This window comes from Excalfactoria chinensis, chromosome 19 (assembly GCF_039878825.1).
Source record: "Excalfactoria chinensis isolate bCotChi1 chromosome 19, bCotChi1.hap2, whole genome shotgun sequence".
NCBI classification, from domain to species: domain Eukaryota; kingdom Metazoa; phylum Chordata; class Aves; order Galliformes; family Phasianidae; genus Excalfactoria; species Excalfactoria chinensis.
The window spans coordinates 4,170,187-4,191,047 of record NC_092843.1 but is presented as its reverse complement, the minus strand read 5'-3'; the positions used below and the strand labels follow the sequence as shown (position 1 = coordinate 4,191,047).

The 20,861-nt window shown below is 42.0% G+C and overlaps 2 protein-coding genes across 3 annotated transcripts in view; both read left to right on the top strand.

Moving 5' to 3' along the window:
• Positions 1-149: 149 nt before the first annotated feature.
• Positions 150-14,475, top strand: INPP5K (inositol polyphosphate-5-phosphatase K). 2 transcript variants are annotated; one of them, XM_072353696.1, is made up of 13 exons: positions 150-318; positions 1,875-1,982; positions 2,244-2,352; positions 4,336-4,452; positions 4,717-4,889; positions 5,758-5,869; positions 6,379-6,488; positions 7,050-7,076; positions 8,767-8,959; positions 9,194-9,331; positions 9,836-9,919; positions 11,104-11,208; positions 11,782-14,474. In XM_072353696.1, exons 1-13 carry the CDS (start codon positions 266-268, stop codon positions 11,878-11,880), a joined length of 1,428 nt encoding a protein of 475 aa, XP_072209797.1. In that variant the 5' UTR covers positions 150-265; the 3' UTR covers positions 11,881-14,474. The 2 variants fall into 2 exon arrangements, with proteins under 2 accessions (XP_072209797.1, XP_072209798.1); XM_072353697.1 differs by lacking the exon at positions 7,050-7,076 and having other exon boundaries at positions 11,782-14,475.
• Positions 14,476-19,029: 4,554 nt separating this feature from the next.
• Positions 19,030-20,861, top strand: part of MYO1C (myosin IC) — a 50,102-nt gene continuing 48,270 nt past the window's right edge. Inside the window, exon 1 of the mRNA XM_072353724.1 lies at positions 19,030-19,157. The gene's annotated coding sequence lies outside the window, so the exon portion shown is untranslated. The remainder of the gene's footprint in view (positions 19,158-20,861) is intronic.

Sequence of the window (20,861 nt, the reverse complement as noted above, 5' to 3'; positions counted from 1 at the left end):
GGGCTGCGGGGCGGGGGCGGCTGCAGCTCGTTCCCTCGTTGCGAAGCGCACGGCGGCGGTCCTCCCGTCCGCTAGGGGGCGCTCTCGCAAGCAGCGGCGCCGCTCCGGCTCCGCCCTTCCCCGTCACGCGGGCCAATAGGAGCCGAGAGGAGCGCTGAGGCAGCGGGGAGGCGGCGGAGGCGCCGGGCCGGGCCTGGGGAGGCCGGCAGGTTCCCGGTGCCCCTCGGAGCGCTTCCCCAGCGGATCCCTGGCGGCAGCGGCAGGCATGGACTCGGTGCAACGTTCTTCGGCGCAGCGAGACGCTGTGAGAGAACTGAGGTGAGCGCATTAGGGGTGGGGACGCGTCTGTGCTGCGAGGCTGTGGGTCCGAGTGAGGCTTTTCGGGAGAAAAGTAGTTAAAACTTTACTTAATTACCACAGAATTAGCGAATCGTGCTTCTTAACGGAGAGTTACAGGACTTGGCGGGGTTACGCGGTCACATGAAATACAGCAGAAAAGCTGATTTTCTGATTTGAAAGCGTTAGGGATGGAGCGGGCTGTGGGGGGGGCGGGAAGGCGGGAAGGCGGCGCCTGAGGAGAGCGGGGGGGTCCTCCTGTGAGGGAACGAAGTGAGGAGAGCTTTAGAGCTGTGCTGTGCCATGGGGCCTTGTTGGTGACTAAAGAGAAGTTCTGCTGTAAGGCTGCTTGAGAGAGTGGGGAGGTGCTGGAACAGGCACACAGAGGCTCTTCCACCTCCACTGTGTGTCACCTCGAGCAAGGAGTCAATTGGGACATAAATACTGCTCTAAAAAGGGGTGTCATGCTGGAATTCAGTATTTAGCCTTCTAGCAGTGCTTGTGGGGCACTTTAAGGTAGATGGAAAACTAGCTTCTTAGTGTATATGTATATATGTATGTATTTATTATTAAGATTGATTTATAACAGAGCTGATAGCAAAGTGAATTCCTTGTTGAGAACCCTGATGATAGAAATGACCATTTTATTGAAATCAGATCCAGAATACGGGTGTTTTTGGTGGTACTTGAGCAGCAGGTTTGCTTACTTTTGGTTGGAAGTGTTTGCTTGATACTTGGAAGCCGGAGATTACGTTTGCCGTAACCTGCTGGTGAAGGCACGTGATTGATTCAAACCAACAATAAGTTCTTTTCAATCTTGAGCTTATAGAATTAACCACATTAAATCTGTTTGGAGGAAACAATTCGGCGTGTGAGGCAGGATGTGGCTGCAGCTTTTGTAACCAGCCATTGAGTGTGGTGATAATGCTACGGTGCCGCATCTGTTTCTCCTCCTGCATTAGAAGAATGCTGAATTTCACACGAGTGAAAACTTGATCTGAAAGACCCCTTAGCCTTCTGTTTCCTTTATAGCGAGGATCTGAATGGACTCGACCTTCAGAGCTTAGTTACTTCCTATTGACCAAATGGCATCCTTTGGTAGCGAAGATGCGTTTCAGGACTCGGCAGCTTTTTCCCTGCATGATTTAGAAAGCCTGCACGCCTTCCGCAGCCGTTCTGCAAGTATCAGCAGCGCTGGGTCCAGCGGCCGCCTGCAGCTCCGGCAGCGTGTAGCCCAGCTGATGGCTTGTGTGGAAGACATCAGCTCTGATGATGAGATTCACGAGGAAGTGTCTCGCACTCTAGATGAAGCTTTCCTTATCTGGGGGAAAAAAATAAAGGACAAGTGGCGAGAATTCAGGTTACGTTCCCTCGAGTTGGTTGTCTTGGTGATTTATGCTTCGTGTTGGTTTGAATGCTAGTGAATATGTACATTTCCTCTCTATCAATAGAAATCCTGTGGGGAAATCAGACCCTTCTAAAGACCCGTTTGCATTTCACTTTTAGCATTGGTTTTATGTGATGCTGTTTGTTTGTAGACTACATTTAGTGACCTGGAACGTGGGCACAGCTTCTCCACCTCCTGATGTCACCAGTTTACTTCAGCTCGATTCACAGAGCCCAGCTATGGATATGTATGTTATAGGGTAAGTAAATGTGAAAGAACTTATGTTGAGAGTTTACTGCACCACTGAGTTTCTGCAGCAGAATTACTGACGTAGAAGTGAGATGCTTTATAACAAGACAATCTTCCCTCCTTTCTGTTGTTCCATGAATATAGAATATAGAATAACTTTCTTTTAACACATCAAATATTGCTGTTTCCTTTGGCACAAAGAGCACGTTCATTTTGATATGATATTGTTGTAAAGAAGTCAGTGCAGGAGGAGTAATCTTGATGTATTCAGCTTACAGGAAGTGAACTCCAGAATCACAAACTTTCTGTCCGACTTGGCATTTGATGATCCATGGAGCATTTTCTTCATGACTGTACTATCTCCATTGGGATATATCAAGGTAATTGTTTATGTCTCTTAACTGTCGCAGCAGTGAAAGAAAATGTTTTCCCTGGTTTCATTTATCTATTTTTTTTTCCTCAAACTCATCCTTGTCCATAGAAGTTCATGGTGTCTTTTTGCAGGTATCATTCATATCCGAAGGTGCGCGAATGTTAGAAATGTTACTCTAACAAACTGATGTTTTCCTGATTTATTCACAAAGGCATTTTAAAAGAGGTCTCTATTAGTAATGATCACGTCTCTAATTTTAGCAGTGAAAATTGGACTTAGTTTTTCATTTCTCGTTTGGAACAGTTGGGCAGCTTTGATGATTTGCAGGTCAGCTATTCAAATACACAGGCAGTGTCCAGTTTAATTGCTGTAGAAGCATGTGATGAGTAGAAAAACACTGGCATAATGAGAATACATTCTCGAGGGGCAGAGAAGTGAAGATTGCTTACGATCAACAGCACATTTCTTGTGGCCACAATATCTCTGTCTCTCTCTTATTTGTAGAATGTTTTTTTGCTCTGTGCAATATTGGGGAAGGTTATTGTGATGCTTCTAATGTAGTCTGCTTAGTACCTGCTTTCACTGCAAGTATCCCAAGCAGTGGCAGTGATTTTCATTAAGGTTGGTAAGGTTTCTTCTTCTTCTTTCTCCAACCTGCTTGCTGGGGAAAATTGATTGCATATATATAGAAACAGGATTTTAACAAGTGTACAGATAATTCTGAAGGCTTTACTTCAACTGATGATCTAGAATATCATACGGTAGTTTAAATAGCAAGGATTATTTGGTAAAGCATGGAGTGTAAGATCAGCTGAAGTGCTGGTGTTTCAGTTATGTGAACAGGACATGTAGGAGGATGTCCTGAATACCTCTATTAGAGATCAAAACCCTTTGAATGGTTTACTGTTTTTTTTTTTTAAATCAAGCATTATTTTAGGGTGATTTTGCTGTGATTATTATATCTGCATGCTAATCAGACTCAGTAGTTATTCAAACCTTTAAACCGTAATCAAACAAAACAAAGGACACACTGGGAATAATAAAAAGAAAAGAAAGCATCGCTCACTGTAGCATAAGTCACTGCTGATAACCTTTCCAAAGCTGATGTTCAGGCCCTGTGCACAGTTGAAAAGAATTCCCAGTGGCATGCGGGGTTGGTTTTGAATTTTAATTTGCGAATGCAGCACTTTGGACACACTAATGCTGCCACCTAATGGTTTTCAGCAGGACAGGATTAGTCCTAATAATGAGAGGTGATCTAGGTCATGGTCGTGTCTCCCATGTTACTGGCAGGCCAGTTCAAAACCAAGCAGGCAGTTAGGCGAGCTTATGCTGGGACTCATCTGGAAGTGGGCTGGCTGATTTAGACAGGATGGTTACCTGTCTTGTAATGATCTGTTGATCCTGAGGAGTGTTTGGGGACAAATACAGCAAATAAACATTGAGCTTTGGAAAACAGGAGCTGAGTTTGTGGACAAGATCTCTCCTTTAAAGGGGCTGAAAGATTTCATATCTCGTGTACATAATTATGTAAAGGAGAAGAATGATTATACCCTATGTCTGAATGGATACAAATATTTTTGCTACCTAATAGCTGTGATTCATCATTTCAGTATTATATGGGTAGTATTTCATTGGGTTCAAGGACAATGCAAATGGTAGCATGGATTCAGAAGTCACTGAACAGCATGGATGAGGAGGCAAAGAATGAAGGAATAATGGTTTGAGTTCAAATTTGCAGTACAACACTCTAGGGTTAACTGAGAGATTCATCAGAAGTTGTTTATGACAGTCTACCATGTCTTCCATAAGAATGTACGCTTTACAGCAGTGAAGTGCATCTGTATGTACAGCACCACAGTGCCATTGCCAGGCTTGGTGCAAGGACTGCATGATTCTGGTGTGCCTTACGTGCCAACTCCTATGAAGTACACCCAAGGAATTTCAAATACCTCTCTGGAGATGAATGACCATTTTGTATCTTTCACAGCTCTCCTCCGTCCGCATGCAGGGATTACTGCTGCTGATCTTTGTGAAACATGCCCATCTTCCTTTCATACGGGATGTTCATACCCACTACACACGCACGGGCCTATATGGATACTGGGTAAAGAAATATTCAGTAATTAATTTCACTGGTTACTTGTGCTTATGGTGCTTCATACCTCTGAATGGTCTGGTGGTTTGAATCTGATGTGTAGCACAGACCATAATATTTCTCCGGTTTATTACTGATATACTTATGTAGAAAGAAATTGTATTCATTTAAATGGAAATAGCAGGATTTGAAACTTTATACGTGGTGTTAACAGTTGTGTTTGCAGGTGGTGACTGTAGTTGTGGACAATGTTGTTAATCTTCTGTGTCCCAGGGAAACAAAGGAGGAGTCACCGTTCGGATGTCCCTCTATGGTCATACAGTTTGTTTCATAAACTGCCATTTGCCAGCACACATGGAGAACACGGAGCAGCGACTGGATGACTTCGAAAAAATTCTGGAGATGCAGTTTGAAGAAGAGAATATTCCAAATACATTGGACCATGAGTGAGTCGTTCTGACAGCATTCTGTCTGTGTCAGTTCTGTTTTTATCTGCTAAAAGTGCCTATCTAGGACAGACACGTAATAGCAGTTTAGTTGTTAATGAGTTCATTAAAATCAGGTAAACATGCATGAAACACGAGTTCAAAAATCATAAGCTTTCCTCTCCTGGTACGAGCGTTTGATAATTCTGTTTCATTTTCTCGATAGTGCCCATGGGTAAGTATCATAACACCTCTTGTCATCATGTAAGGAGAAAGTACAAATGTTAAGTTACAGTTTTGTTTCTGTGATATCAAATATGGAGCACCAGCCCCTGGGTTAAACAATAGCAGTGGGAATTTCCTAAGAGATCTTTGTTTATTTGAATAGACACCTTTCCTGTTGTCTAAAGCACTGCTGATGGTACGCTGCAGTGCTACGTGATAACTGCTTTTATTCCTAATAGCTGCAGAACCCCCACTTGGTACCCCTACTTTCCCAAGGTGCTCTAGATTAACGTTACCAAGGAGTGAATAGGTCACAAGTTTTGTTACTTATTTTACTTGCTATGAAAATTGAATTCTAAATCTGCTTCTAATAGATATGTAAGTCATTAGTATGCTTGGGATAAGTTAATATGTGGGCAGTAATGAGCAAGCAGCAGGAATGCAAAGGGCTTAATTGACTGTTTCAATTCCTTTGAATTTCTTGTTTAGCTGGCTGTACCTCTGTAAGCTTATCTATAACTTAATGTTTGTGTTTGTGCTGTTCAGATTAAGTAATCTACGTGATTAGAGCACCTAATTAGCATTGTGGTTTATGTTCTGTTGAATTCTTCCCTTATGAGTTAATGAATTCCTACAAATCTTCTGTGGTTGGTTGCTTGTTTAGTGTTCTCTTCTGGTTTGGAGATCTCAACTTCCGAATAGCAGATTATGGCATTCATTTTGTCCGAGAGTCAATAAACAACAAGCGATACAATCTGCTGTGGGAGAAGGACCAGGTATGTTGTCTTAATTATTGTGTTTTTACTATTATGGTTAAATGGATACAAATACAACACAGTAATTAACATTAGCTCTCGAGTTTTTAATTTCTATTTAAAAAGACAAACTCTGAGTAGTCTTGAAGTAAAATGGTTCTACCGCCTGTTCATTCTCAGTCATAAGCCTCAATTAACTGCAAACTTGTTATGCTTTTAATTTCCTACTCCTAATTTCCTGTTTGGCTGAGGTTTTTTTCTTATCTTCATGGCCTGTGAATTGTTCTTCACGTTAACTTCTCTTTTCTTCTGCTCCCAAGAATAATCTTTAAGAGACTTTTATTCTGGAATGAAAAACATATCGTGTCAAGGGTTCTGGCAGTAACAAACTGGCACTTCTGGATTTACTTTTCCAAACATGTTGTACTGACTGAGATGTTCAGCTCTTGGAAAACATTTTCTCATGTCCTTCTTAAATAACTTTTTGGGCTCTGATTTTTAATCATAGCTTTAAAATTTTATTTCTGCAGTTAAATATGGCAAAAAAGAAGGAAGCATTTCTTCAGGACTTCATAGAGGGTCCTCTGCAGTTTAAACCCACCTACAAGTTTGACCTGCATTCGGATGTGTATGATACAAGGTAAAAGCACACAATGATGTGTTCAGACACAGAGTATTAGAATGAATGAGGTGCTTCAGTCACGATAACCTTGCTAAGCAAGCCTGAATTTCCTGACTATGCTGATTAACTGAAGCTATTGAGCTATTTTGTTTGGCTCATTCAGTGGGCAAATGTGAAATGTTTCTGAAGAAGCCCAAATCTGGTAAGGGAAGCAGGAGTAAATCCTTTTTGGAAAGACAAGATTAACAGGGCAAACTAGTACTTGGTTGTGCAGTTTTTGTTTGTTTTCTTGAATGTTAAAAGCACCCTTTGGTTATCAAAAAATAAACAAAAGGGGAAGAATAATAATCTACTTTTTTTTTTTTTCCTCCTCTGCTTAAGCATTTCACTTGTTATTGCTGGCATTTGAAAATAAATGCAAATGGGTCTTTATAAATCTGAGTAAATGGACTATTTAAAGTTTCCATAGTACTTGGTACTTGTGCTTGTTGTTAAATATTAGCCTTGTGTTTCAACAGAGGGGATAAGTTCCTGTCCAAACAGAGGGTTTTTTGTACTGACGTATTTCTTTATTTCCAGAGAGCAGAAGTCCCTGTTTTGGTTTAAGTAAGAAGATAACCTTCTGGATTTCATAGATTTGTAAATATTTCAGAATCAAAACAATGCTCCTTCTGAGCTTTTGATTTGATTTTAATGAAATATTTGAAAATCAGATGGTAGCTGATTTTCTGCAGGGATTTTCTGAACCTGTCTGAAGGCCGTAGCGTTGTCTGCTCTGCTGTTGCGTGTAACCTTGGGAATTCATTCATTTGAACTCAGAGGCATTTTGTGAAGAGATATAATTGAACCAGAAATAAATTCAGTCAACAAAACATATGCTTAGATATCCAAACCTTGACGTTCTAAGAATGATTCACAGCCAGCTAGCTTGTGTTAGTTTATTTGAGGAAGAAGAATGCTTATGCATACTGTGTGCGTTCTGCTATTGCTAGCAGAGGTATTCATGGTTGGACAAAGAGGTTGTCAGTGAACCTCAAGGCACTTGTCTCTTTTAAATGCCATTGAAAAGTGTGCTTTATATGAAGCACACAGCATTTTGTCATCTTCCATACTTTTTCAGTGTGGATGTTGAGTTTTTCTTTCCCACCTAACATGCCATTTTCTCTAAAACAGTGAGTGTGTTAACTTGAGCTGTTCTTCTGGTACTGTCTTGCACAGCAGAGCAGACATACGGCATCTCATAAAGATTTCTGTCGGTTTCTTTAATTACTGGAGTGACTGGGTATAACCTCTCAGTCATTTAAAATCTTGCCACCTTTTTAAAGGTGAGTCAGACATATATGAGAAGGGTTTAAAAAAAAAGTGTGTACTTTTGGAATACCAAATGGTATTTCCATTTTACGATGATTTCCATATTTGAAGATATTAAACTGACAGTTGTCCTTACACATCCTGCTCATTAACTCTTATAATTCAATCCAGTCCATTCTAATTCCTCTTCCATAGGGTATGATCTTTTCTCCATTTCAATTTGAAGTGATACATCCATACAGAGAGTTGCTGTTAAGTCTTCCACTGCAGAGAGAACTGCGAAAGGCTCATGTCTTCTGTTGTTATTGATATGGTACAAAAGGAAACTCTGAATTATGATTTCAGTTTGATGTGTATTGCAGTTACAGACACAATTTTATTAGTTGTGGGATTTTTCCAGCCTCTTCTAATGGAACAGCAATAGCTTGGAGACTTGAAATACAGTGTGGTACAGGTTAGAGGAACTTTAAGTATAATACTGCACTGTCATGTATGGTTAATGTCAGGTACCTAAAATTTGTCCAGTTCTGGTTGTTAAATTGTTCTCAAAAAATCTGAATAATTTCAAATATAATTCAGACTTTTCCTACCTCTTTAAAGTTATGCCCTTTTCTTCAGGATGACTGTATAGCTGAACCTTAGGGCAGTCATTGTATCATGTCAGTGTTCTTGCATGTTCTCAGGGAGTCTCTTAGGAGAAAGTATCATTTCCTGTATGAAGCTGACTAACCCATTGGAATGCTCTTCTCCCCTTCATTTTACTCCTCTTTTAGTCCTCTGAAACTTATCTCCTGTATGTGGAGTTGCATTCAAATTGAAGAATTGTTAGTTGTAAAGCATGTCAAACAGAGCTGTAAAATGAAGCCTGGATATGATTGCCTTCTTATATTAATACTCAACTGACAGTCTTCCCAACTATGAATAGATGTAGCTTTTGGCAGCTGCTTTTTCTTTTCATTTCACTTTTGTACTCTCATTTCTGCAGTGAGAAGAAAAGGAAGCCAGCATGGACTGATAGAATTCTTTGGAGAGTGAAAAATCTCTGCCAGCGTGCATCCAGAGAAGATGATTTCTCTGAAGAAGAACAGACCATTTCTGTTACATTAAATAACTATATCAGTCACATGAGCTACGGCATCAGTGACCACAAACCCGTTACAGGAACTTTTGGGATTGAGGTGCTGTCCCTTTTTTGTTGTTGTTTTTTTCAAGTTTAAATCTTACCTTGCATGAGCTGTTTCCTACCCTTTGCAGCTCCTAGTCTCTGCAATTAAAGTGAAGGCAGCAAATTGCTATCAAGCTATTCCTATTCAGTTAAGAGTACCACAGCAGACGTGGCAGAGAATAACTTGAAAGGAATGACTGAAAGGCAGACAGGCTTGGCTGACTGTAAATTTGCTTTTCTTGTCTAGTTGAAGCCTGTTCTATCAGATCCTTTGGTTACACTGAGTCCCGAGGGTGAGTGGAGTGCAGAACATGATGTTCTCATCAGCTATTCTGCAGTGCCTGGATTCCCCAGCAGTGCTTGGGACTGGATTGGACTCTTCAAGGTAACGTTACAGCATCGTGACTCTTTAATGAAGATGATGAATATGATTGGAGAAAGTAGTTGGTATCATCTTTTGGCACAGGACATTGTGGAAAACTCTCAAAATAATAGTCACGTGTCCTTAATTGCTGATAGTTCCATAAGCAGGAATTTGGTTGCCTGTCAAAGGTGAATGTAGACTTTTTCCCCCTCTTCAAATTATCTGTTAAGTTAACGTAGTGTTTTGAATAAGTAATGGTTGACAAAAGCTGTAAAAAAAAGAATTGCCCTCTCCTAATGCCAGAAATTTAGAAGATTTCTACAGGAGAGAAGGAAGTGTCAGTGAAAGTGTAAGAACCGACAGTCACATCTTTTCATAAAATAAAGACATCTGCATACCCCAAAAGCATTTTAGTCCTAAAAGTGAAGTGTTTTAACTGCTCCAGTGAAGTAATAAACATATACCTTGCATCTTTCTGTTTTCTGTTTCCTTCAGAAGGCTGACTGTTTGTATCTTCCTTTGCAGGTGACTTTTAGGCATGCGAATGACTACGTTACTTATGCTTGGGTAGAAGATGATGAAGTTTCTTCTAATAAAGACAGTAAACAAGTAATTACATCCCTTTTTCATGCAGTTTCTGTCAGAGCAGTTCAAGGGTCTTTTTGTTCCATATCCCCTTCTTCAGGATTTTCTCCTCTTCCTTTCTGGTCAAACAAATGAAGTTACTGTTTAGAATATCTCTTAATTCTTCATAATATCGAGGTAGTCCAGCATCTGTTCTCAGATGTGCTCTCGCTATTTACAGTAACTGATGAAAATAATGATCTCTGTAGTAGCTTTTAATTACATTACATACTACTGCCATGTTATTTTTTGGTCTATTTCTCCCACTGAAATAAGTAACTGACCTTTTTTTCATTTGTTTTTTCAAAGTTTCTTAATGGATCCTAAATATTTACCATATGATTTTTTATTACAGTGTTAAGGACCTAATTCAACAGACACAATTAGTTCCAGGAATCTAACAGAGCTACAGATCAGTGTTTCTTAGACTTCTCTCTATTTTGGCTTCTGAGTGCTTTGGCCCCTGTTTAAAAACTAATATTATGTAGCTTTTAGTTATGATTCCAAAAGTGATTTAAGAAACAAATAGTGAACAAACACCCAAACATATTTGGAATACAAAGGACCTATTTCCACTGGTATTTTTCCATACAAATAGGAATGTAATTTTTGAGGCACAATCAGTCTCCAATAACTTCATTAGAGGTTGCACAGGTTAACGATCAAGTTTATACCAAGAGCCCAAACTGTCTTGTATTTGAATTGCTATTCTGACTCTCAAAACTTCTCTCATGTCTTTTACATTACAGCTTAAAAATATGAGCACTGTAAATGTTAGATTAGCAGAATACTGTGGACTGCAGTTCAGGAACCGTATGCCCTTAGGGTGCTACAAACTGAGGTGGCGGCATTGCTCTTGTTCATGTAACTCCTTATTGCCACAGGGAGGCAGGTCATCTCCTTCAGTGCTACTTGTATGGCTTTGCCCCTTCTCTTACAACAACTCCAACTTTCTCCTTTCTTGCTGAGCCAAGGCAGCTTGCTAACATGGTGAAGGATATTCCCTTCCTAAATTTTCAAATGGTTTCAGAGTTATTTGTCCTTTTTAGCTTATGTTTTACTTATAAATACTAAAATCTTGTAGTGTCCTGAAAGGCAGAGATTGCTTTTTGAAAGTTGTTTTCTCTGTTGAAGTTTCACGTTGCCTCTATTCTTATTCTTATTAACAGGTTTACATGAGTGCTGCAGAAATACCTGATATGGGAGGGGAATTCTTGCTTTGTTATTACAGCAATAACTTGCAGTCGATAGTTGGTATCAGCCAGCCTTTTCAGGTAATATATTTGAAAAAATTGCCAAAATTGTTTCATTTGTGCACAATTTCCCATGCTGCTGTGGTTATGCTAACGTGTCATACAGCCATTGAAATGGAAGTTCTGCATGGCTGTTGGATGAGGCAGGCTGAGAAGGCTGTGACATTATTACCCAAGGGGATATGCTAATAGAAGTTGCTGGGCTGGCTGGTAAATCTCAGGGGTACTGCTCATATTGACTCTATATACTGATAAGAAACTTAAGGGAGTCTGATGTTTCAACTGTCTCTGAGCTTAAGGACTGCCACAGACTCTAAACCATGGCTGTGGATATACGTGGATAGACAAACTACATAAGAAACAAAAACATTTAGGTTACTTTTCCCTTTTCATGATGCTTTTATATGTGAAATGTTTGGGTTTTTTAACCACATTTTTTAAATTTAATAATTTCTGCCTATGTGCATCACTTTTAATTATCTTAGTTTCTAGCAAGTATGTAGGATTTATTATATACAATGTATTGATGTTCAGAAGCACTGTGTTGTTCTGTGCTGTGTTAACCTGTTGTTTTAACTATTGTTTTTCTTCTAGATTCAGCCAAACAGAACAGTAATAGGAAAAGATCTGGCCCAGGAAGAGAACTCTTGGATGCAAAAACCTGACAATCTAGAACCTCATAATGAGTTCTGAAGTCAGAAGGGACGTTTAGTGGTCCTGATTCAGGAGTCAGATGATTCTTAATGTCTTAATGATTATAAGCTTTTACTCTTAGAAGATGGAGTAATACAGTGCAAATAAGACAGGTAGGGCTGTTTGGAAACTGTATGACCTCATAGAAGAAAATTAATTGTGGATGCAGATATTTTTACTGTTACAGAGAAAGTAACTCTTGCAGTGAATAGGAACTGTAAAAATAGCACCTAGAGAATGCTGTGTGATTTAAGATGTTTTTAATCCAATGCTTATCTTAAGCAAGCTGCATTCTACAATAGGTTTTTAGGCCTATTCCTTTTCATTTTTGTAGAGGATATTTTATTTACGATATAATATATTCCCTAAGCTATAACTGCTTAATCACTGATTTCCAATGTTTGAGTTGAGGTGAAGTTATTTAAAAGTTATTTATTAGATACAAGCTACCTAGTTTATTTTAAATTTCTATTTGACTTTTAAATGTAAACTAATTACCTTCTGGGGAACACATGTGGTAACAAGTCGTACAACTCAGTATTTGGAGGACGTACATTTTCCTTCTGTAGCAGATTCCCCTTCTTTATGCCCTTATTGGGATTTTTCACGTTTAATTTTTCCAGGTTGAGGTACGTTTATCAAAACACACTTTTTGTGTGGGGTTGTTTGTGAGGGGGCAGTTCTGCTTTTACAAAATAGTTTAGCAATTTGCCCATTCCTTTCTGATTTACAAAGGTAATGCAAAGATACTTCTATAGTTGTCCCTGCCTCAGGGTTAACAGGTTCCCAAAACTTCTGAAAGAAATTGCTTCAGTTGAGAAGTGCTTTAGCAAAGGCGAGCAGACTGTAGTTTGTGAAGCACTTGTTGACAAAGAGCTGCTGAACGTCATGCTAACCCTGCCTCTTCTCTGCTCCCACATGTTTAGAAAGCTAAAGTCATATTTTGATTCTACTATGATGCACTTTCGCTGCTCGTAATGTGGAGGTTACATGAATTATAAATAGGAAATTTCAGTGGAATGAGTTCTTCATTATGGCATAACCTGTGCTGACAAAAATTGTTCGATTCCAAATGATAGCAGTCAGGCTGCAAAATTGGTGTTCTTATTGGTGCTTAGACGTGAATGTATCCTGTGCACTTAAGGGGGGAAATAGAATGAAAAAGACCAACTACTTTTAACAACCTGAAGAGTGATTCTTGTTTGTTGATGAGGAAATAGGGATCTTTGGAAAGGATAGGAGGCGCACCAACATTCCACAGAACCTCAGAGCACCTGTTAGTCTCTCATTTTCTGGGTGCACAGCTTTGAGCTACCTGCAGTGCGTGGTAAGTACAGGTAGCTGCTCATCACTGCCTTAGTTATGGGTGTTAGAAATGAGTTAGTTATGGGTGGAAAAGAGGAAATTCAGTTCAAATGGAACAGTGAAGCAAAGGATGCTGGTGTGTGTATTTTGGAGTATTGCTTCAGAACTGAATGGATGCTATTTTATGCTCTTTCTTAAAAAGCCTTAGTTCTTTTTGTTAGGACTCTTTTTGAGAAAGAAAATGAACATATCGATGTGAAAATTCTTTTGCAATTATTTCTGATATTCACTGTCTGAAATCTGCTATCCCAGTCTTTGTGTGGTTTGGAAGCTGGAAGATGAGTAGAGGAGATAGATTGCTTTAGTTTGGGTTTTAAGAGCACTTAGCCTCTGTAGATTTTAGTTGCATCTCTGTGTAATGCTTGGTATTGGAAGCTATTTCCAGTTGCAAGAATGAGGGCAGTTTCAGAAGATACTGTGTTCATTGCATGGATTAAAACTGCCCTGAGGTTTACAGTTTGCACATTCCTGTTACACTTCGGAACAATGTTAGAAACAATTTTCACATTTGTAGCAGATCTAAAAGAATTTGTTTTGCACAAAATCTTTCCAATATGTGATTTTCATGGCAATTACAGCATCAGACAAATCCCTACCTAAGTGCAAGTAAGATTCAGGTTTCGAGTTGATACTCTGTTTCTGATTTCTTTCTTGTGTAACCATAATACCAAGACTTTATGCAAGGAGAACCCCTTGGAGAGCTCAAAGAACTGTGGTCTTTGAATTCCAGACCACAGCTGGTGATTTATTGTGGACCAAGATCCAATTTCTTCTAATCAGGGTGCATCTGCCATTCATGAGCAGCACAGAGGTGGAGTCATGCAGCCGCTTTACGTGGGCGAGAAACCCAAGCTCCTTAATGTTGTATGAGAGCTGGTAACTCTCTGTCACTGGAGAGAGAAGCTGCATTTTGTAAACTAATCCTTTGCACCACAGGACTGAAAATGCCCACAGCTGCTGTGATTGAATCTTCTTGTGTGTTAGTAGGATGCTGCACAGAGCCGCTCACTTCTTTCTCAAGTATTGTGCACACAGTAGCAGTTTTGTTTACTACTGTTACCTCTGGTAGCTTTTCATATAATTCCATGACTTGTAATGATGCAATTTCTAGCAAAATTTATCTTTTTTAAAAGCACCTTTGATTGGATGTTGTGACCACTGGAAATGTTTTTATACTCATGTGTTTTCTTCTTATGTACAACTAAAATAAATCCTGGCAGTGAAATGTTCTACGTGGCCTCAATTAATTTGAGAACAAAGTCATTGGTTTGGGTGGGGAGAATAAATTCCCTGCGTAGTAATCCTTCTCTGAGATATTTTGGTGATGTTTTATGTTTATGTACAGTAGTACTTTGGTAATATATCCAGTGGGGTTTTGGGCTGAAAAAGAAGGCCATAGACAAATACTGTCCTTGTTTGTATGAGTACAACTCATGGTTATAGCTATGGATTTATGCTTGCAGATACAGGGGCAAGATGGAAATAGCTTTGGCCTTGTAATGGGAGGCAGTGAAATACAGGGAATGTTCAGTCTTGTCCCATATGGATGCTTGTGTTAGTAGTGATTCTCTGCAGAAATTCTGCTGTATCTGTTGGGGAAAGTTGTTGAAAGTAAGTTGCATGTTTGTTTCCGCAGTTTCTCTTAGTATATGGTCTCATGGGAGAGGCCAATGAGGAGGAGTGGAACGAATGATAGTTGAGAGTAACACAGTGATAGACAAAAACTGAAGTGCTGCATAAGATCCGTTCCATTATTCTTCATATTTCAACATTTTTTAATGTAAAATTGTAATTAATTTATTTCCATCCAGGAATAACTTTTTGTAACTCCTTGCTGGGAGAATCTATTTTAAAATGTCTACCAAGGAACGTTGCTCAGCGTAGCCTTATTTAACTTCAGTCTCTGTGATTTGTAGCTCCCCTCAGGATACGCAGTGTATCACTGCACACAGATAGTAGAACAGCTCAGAGTAAACAGGAAATATTTCGAAGATGTCTTGCGTGTTTGTTAGACCCTAAAAATACACTTTGATAAAGACTATTGTTTCTCCTACCACGACTTCCTTCTCTGCTCTTGGACGCTAAGTGACACTCGGATGAACTTGTCTTAATGTACTGTGGTTGAAAGGCCACTGAACAAAGCTCAGATTCGGTTTTCCTTGAGAGAGGAAATGATACCCTTTCTGAGAACTGCATTTCTAACCAGTATTTCCAGTGGGGTTTTTTTTTTCAGTCCTTGGCTGGAGGGATCTGCTATTGGGAAGTGATGGGAGTTCCTTTGTAACATCATGATATTGAGATCATTGAAACTTGCTGGTACCCGTCAAAGCAGGAGCACCAATATTACTGAGTTTTATAACTCATGCATTAAGCTGATATGTTTCCTTGTGCCTCTTTTTTTTCCTTCATACTTATCTCAAAAGAATGGGAAAACGATTTTTTGGGAAGGTGGAGGTGTTTGATGTCAATTTTCTATTTGTACAGCTTTCTTTCATCTTATTCTTTAACTCTTCAGTGGCAAACTTAAACATTAGAGAGTTGTGTGTCACACACTGTGCAGAGGAAGCTATTCTTTGTGTGGCTGCTTTATTTAACCTAAGCAGTGGCACTCAGCGCCCAATTAATCTGTACCATATACATTGTGTTTCGTTACTCTGGAAACTGAGCTTTTGGGGGAGCTATTCAGAGTTTGTTCAATAACTTCAGGTTAAGAAAGACAACATACAAGTGCACGCATCCTACCTCATATTATAATGGAACTGTCTTCTTCCTCTCACAAGGTCACAGCAATTAAGAAAATGAGAACATCTCATACATGCAATGTAGAAAGTAGCAAGAATACCCGTGTGGGAGCATTTGGAACACAGGTTGGAAGAATCACTGGAGGAAAAGAGTGGAGAGAGAGGAAGTGTGAGATCTTGGAGCGCAAATTGGTGAGAGGAAACGAGGGGTGCAGGGACAGTTCAGAGAAGAAGAACTTGCATTGCAAAAAGGAAAATACAGTAAATATTTTAGTATGTTAACCATAAATTGATCAAGTCTGAAAGTTATCCATTACGGACATTAGACATAGTTTTAAAGTACAGCTCTTGGCCTTGGCAGAAACCACTCTGTGTTCCTCCTGCCCCTTTTCTATATATTTTTTCTTTCCCTTTCTGCCACATCTGCCCTTTTTTAGATCTCGTTCTCCCTTGTAGCCAACTCCTGGGTGTTTTTGGTTTGTTTTTATACAGAATTCTGGCATCTGTGTCTCAAATCATTCCAGTTAAACAACCTTCATGTCCTAGACCATTAATCTTTGTAATGTCTCCATGCATGAAGGGTAGATAAGATAGACAAGGTATTGCTCCATGCTTCTGAGAACAGAGCAGTTCTGTTTGGGGAAGAGATGCCGGCTTTCTTTTTTGATGTGATAAAATCATTTTTTCAGTGGAACTTGATATTGGAAAATAAGTGGTCCAGGAAATGATTTTTGGACTGGGCCAATCTCCTGTATAACAGCAAAGGCCAGTGAAAGAATGATTCCAGATATGAAAGACAGAGCAGCAACAGGCCATTTCTTTTCAGTAAGTTCTTTGTTGTGTCTGTTCTTGGAGTATCCTCTGGGGGATTCATCCGGAGAGCTGAACACTCAAGTTTGGCTCTCCAGAAAAGACAGAAAGAATTGTCCCATAATAGCAAGACTTGAAATACCTTGTGTCTAATCCAGTGTTTCATTCTCTGTTGTCATTGTCAGCATGTCTGTGCCTAGGGAGGGATTGTGGGTGGATACATCTAGATGCTACATTAATGAATGATGTGGCTGTGGTAAAGAGCTGCGATTGTACTTCAAGCAGTATTTACCAGCTTATTTTTGTCATATTAGCAGTGATCTCTTGGTACATTTATAAAGTTTACCATACTGTTATTTCATACCTATGAAATGGCATCCGCAGCAGCTTAGCTTCCCTGAGTCACTGGGACAGAGCTGGAACATCAACAAAGTTTAGGGCAATGAGCGTGAACATAAATCCATGTTTCTTGGAACTGTCTCTGCACATTGTAACTAGTGGAAACGAGTCTTGAACTTAATTGTTTCAGCTCACACCTCCACGTAGTATAAATACAGAGGTTCACCTCTTCCTCTCAAAACAGGGCTCCGAACCAAAGGCTGCAGCTAGTTGAGGTTTTCTTCTTACTAACTTCTCTTGGAAAGATGGAACTGCAAATTGAATGTATTCCTACAGGAGAAATCATCCGCGTGGTCAGTCGCAATGGAGAACGCAAGACTGTAAGCCTGCTTTTTTGTTCTCTGCTCCCTTCTTGTGTGGTCAGTTGTGTGATGAACAACTTAATAACGTTGTTCTGAACTGAGAAATACTAATGGGGGTGGGGGGAAAAAGCTGGTTTTCAGAAGTGTTTGGTGCTCTGCAGCATTGGCTGTCCATGTCACTGGGTTCCATCGCTGGGCTGTTTGTAAAAGCTTCATTTTCTGCACCCAAAAAGACAATAGCTGATTATGGCTAATAATGCCACTTATTGTGCTTTCTTGGAGGTGAATAAGCAATCATTTATACTTGAATGCAACCGTATTTGTGTCTCTTCATCAGAAGTACTTCTAAAGTGCTTAATAAGTCTTCAGTTCTGGTGGCAGATCTCTCAGAGTCAGCACGGACTGAAGTACACATCTGTGCATATTGCTCCTGTTTCCGAGCATTGTCTTTCTAGTAAGTAATCTGAAACTTGATCTGAAAATTAGCTAAGACATTTACTGTGCAGATTACACAATTAGTAGGTATGTTTCTCGCTTCAGAAACACCTGAGAGCTCTGCCTTGTTGGAAGGCGAGATGGCAGCAATTCTGCTATTCGGCTTCCAGTAACCGGTCCCGGAATGGCACTCGCTGACACGCTGTGACCATAGGGGACACTGGCTGGGCTGACTTGTCAATCCCAGAGGGAGCTGTTTCTTTAAACCTCACTCTGAATAGCGCCAGGATCCTGGGGGGAGACATCGTAGAGAGAAAAGCTATTAGTTCAGCTTTCTGAAAAGCCTTAGAAACTCATTAGCAGTCCATAAAACTGTAATTTGCGCTCAGTGTTTAAATACCGTTGGTGCTGCAAAGTGGCTTCCCATGTACTGTGCTTTTAATACAAAGGGAAGCTTGTAGCTGGAGATGCTTTGGACTGTTGCAGAATGGGTTGTGTGGAGCTCTGCTGTTTCAGCTCGGGGTGCAAAACAGCAGAATTCTGTGCATCCTGAGTAGGCCCTCCAAAAGGTACCGTGCCTGGGAGCTGCACCGAGCTGCTCCTTGCTGCACCGAGCTGCTCCTTGCTGCACCGAGCTGCTCCTTGCTGCACCGAGCTGCTCCTTGCTGCACCGAGCTGCTCCTTGCTGCACCGAGCTGACAGCGGTTCCTGCCTTCGCTCCAGAGCTGAGCTCGCCCTTCGGCCTTATCACAAAGGTGGGCTCTTGGTGCTTCCCCCAGGCAGCCAGGGCTGGGGAGGGGACGGTACAGTTAGCATCGGCGTCCGAGATTTTTATCTGGCGTGCGCCTGGATGAGGCAGGTGCTCCTGTCGTTCAAAGCAACAGGATCGCGAGTCGATGCGGGAGCAAAGCTAATCGGCGGGACGCCGTTGTCCCGAACAACGTCATCGGCTCGAGCCGGTTCCTGCCTCGGGCGGAGCTGCCGCCTGCGGGTCTGGGGCCGCGCGGCGCCGGGGAGGGCGGAGGTGCGGGGAGAGCCGCGACTGACGGCAGGTGAGGGCGGGGGCAGGGCCGCAGCCTCCCCGCCCGCCCCGCACTCCGCATGCCCGGCGCTCGGACATGCTCACTAGCGGCGCGGCGCGGGCTCCCGGGGGCAGTCGGTGCCGAAGCGCTGGCGGAGCCGCCGCAGGGCCCCGAGCGGAGAGGGCGGGGGGCGCGGAGTGCAGGTGAGTGCGGCGGGGGGAACGGGTGGACGGCGGCGCCGGGGCCGGGCGGTGCGGGGCCGGAGCCCGAGGGACGGGGTTCGCCTCCCCGTGCTGGGACTCGGCCACATGGCCGCGGGCTGCCCGGAGCGCAGCGCTGCCTGCGGGACGTGCAGAGGGGGGAGCCGGGACGGCGGCGGTTCCGTCCTTTCCCCGAAGTCAGCGGCGTTCCCGGAAACTCAACATTTCCATGGTAGAAACAAACGATCCTTTCAGGGCAGCTGGCATCCTGGCGGCTGCATGGCGCGTCTCCGGCAACCCGGAGCAACCCCCGCCCTCCTGTAACGCTGCTAAACGCGCTCCGGAGACGCTTGCCTAACTCCGTCCCGAAGCGGCGAGCCGCCCGCCGGGTTGCGGGGCCGCATGGAGTGGGCAGCCGGAGCCGCGGGGTGCGGCCGTGCCACCGACGGCTGTCACTGGGGTCCCGCCTCGTTCTGATCAGTGAGTTTTTGTACGTAGCGAACTTATTTTCCGTGTTCTTGCGCTGCTGTGCACTCGGTGGTACGTTCTGCTGTGGATAATTCTTCCTTGTTTGCCAGAGGCGGTACAGGTGCCTAAAAGCACTTCCTTCATGAAGCTCGGTATTTTTGATCATCTTTTATAGTTGGAGATGTTTTTGAGGACCGCAGTTTACTCCACGTGTCTGTGATCCCCCCTCAGACTGACCCATCTGTTGCGTTACTGCATGCCGTTTTTCCCCTTTTCTAATACGCCTGGGGTTGATTGCTGCAAGGGACAGTGGGGAGTGAGGGAAGGAATTGGACTCTTTGCTGAATGGATTTCTTATTCCGGTAGCTTGAATTTTCCAAGTAACTCAGTTTGATCTGCATCCTTACGTTTAGGGGGGACTGCGGAAGGAGAAATGGTTCTGAGATACAAGATGCGAGAGGATGAGAAGGAGTGGCCTGATGTTGTGCCAGGGAAGATTCAGGTTGTGTTATTAGGAAAAGCTTCTCCAAAAGAGCGGTGCTGCAGTGGCACAGCTGCCCAGGGAGGTGGGGGAGGCTGCGTTGCTGGAGGTGTTTCAGATCCATGGAGATGTGGCACTGAGGGATGTGGGCAGTAAGCAGCGTTGGTGGTCAGTGGAAAGTTGGATTTGATGATCTTAGAGGTCTTTTCCAACCTGAATGATTCTGTGGCAGAGACCGTGCTGGGAATTATTCTTTCTTTGTTGCTGGAGGTGGAAGCCTTCTCCAGAACTTGTTGCAGATGACAGCTGCTTCATTCTAGCAAGTGACAAGTGAGAAAATTTGCTTGGTTGGTGGGACAAACCCTGCCATGAAACAGAACCACATCTTAGAGCGAGCTGCAATAAAGGCGTTTTACTTTCATCTCATTTTGGAGCAATAGGCAATTACCAGCTGTCAGCACTTTTTAAAGCTCTTTTAGAAACTGCCTAGGGCTTAGAGAACTGATGAGTTCTTATTTTTCACAATAGGCCCTGGTATGGCAGCCTCTGTCATGACGCTTAGGGACGGATGTTCAGTTTTGATAGTGGATCCTGTCTTTTAGGGAGGGCCTGTGTGAGTGTAAATCTTGTCTTCTGTTTCTCCTGACAGTGGCCAATGGAGCTCAAGGCTACATGCATGCAACCCTAATTTTCCTAGCATAAAGGACAGATCTTTCCTCAACAAACCAATCCAACAAAAAACCCAAACCATACCTCTG

What these genes read in the sequence shown, in the direction of transcription:
- INPP5K (XM_072353696.1), top strand. Translation starts at nt 266, where the DNA reads ATGGACTCGGTGCAACGTTCTTCGGCGCAGCGAGACGCTGTGAGAGAA. An exon ending in AAGTCCCTGTTTTGGTTTAA is followed by an intron (nt 7,077 to 8,766) that starts GTAAGAAGATAA and finishes TCATTTCTGCAG; the next exon opens with TGAGAAGAAAAGGAAGCCAG. An exon ending in CTAATAAAGACAGTAAACAA is followed by an intron (nt 9,920 to 11,103) that starts GTAATTACATCC and finishes TCTTATTAACAG; the next exon opens with GTTTACATGAGTGCTGCAGA.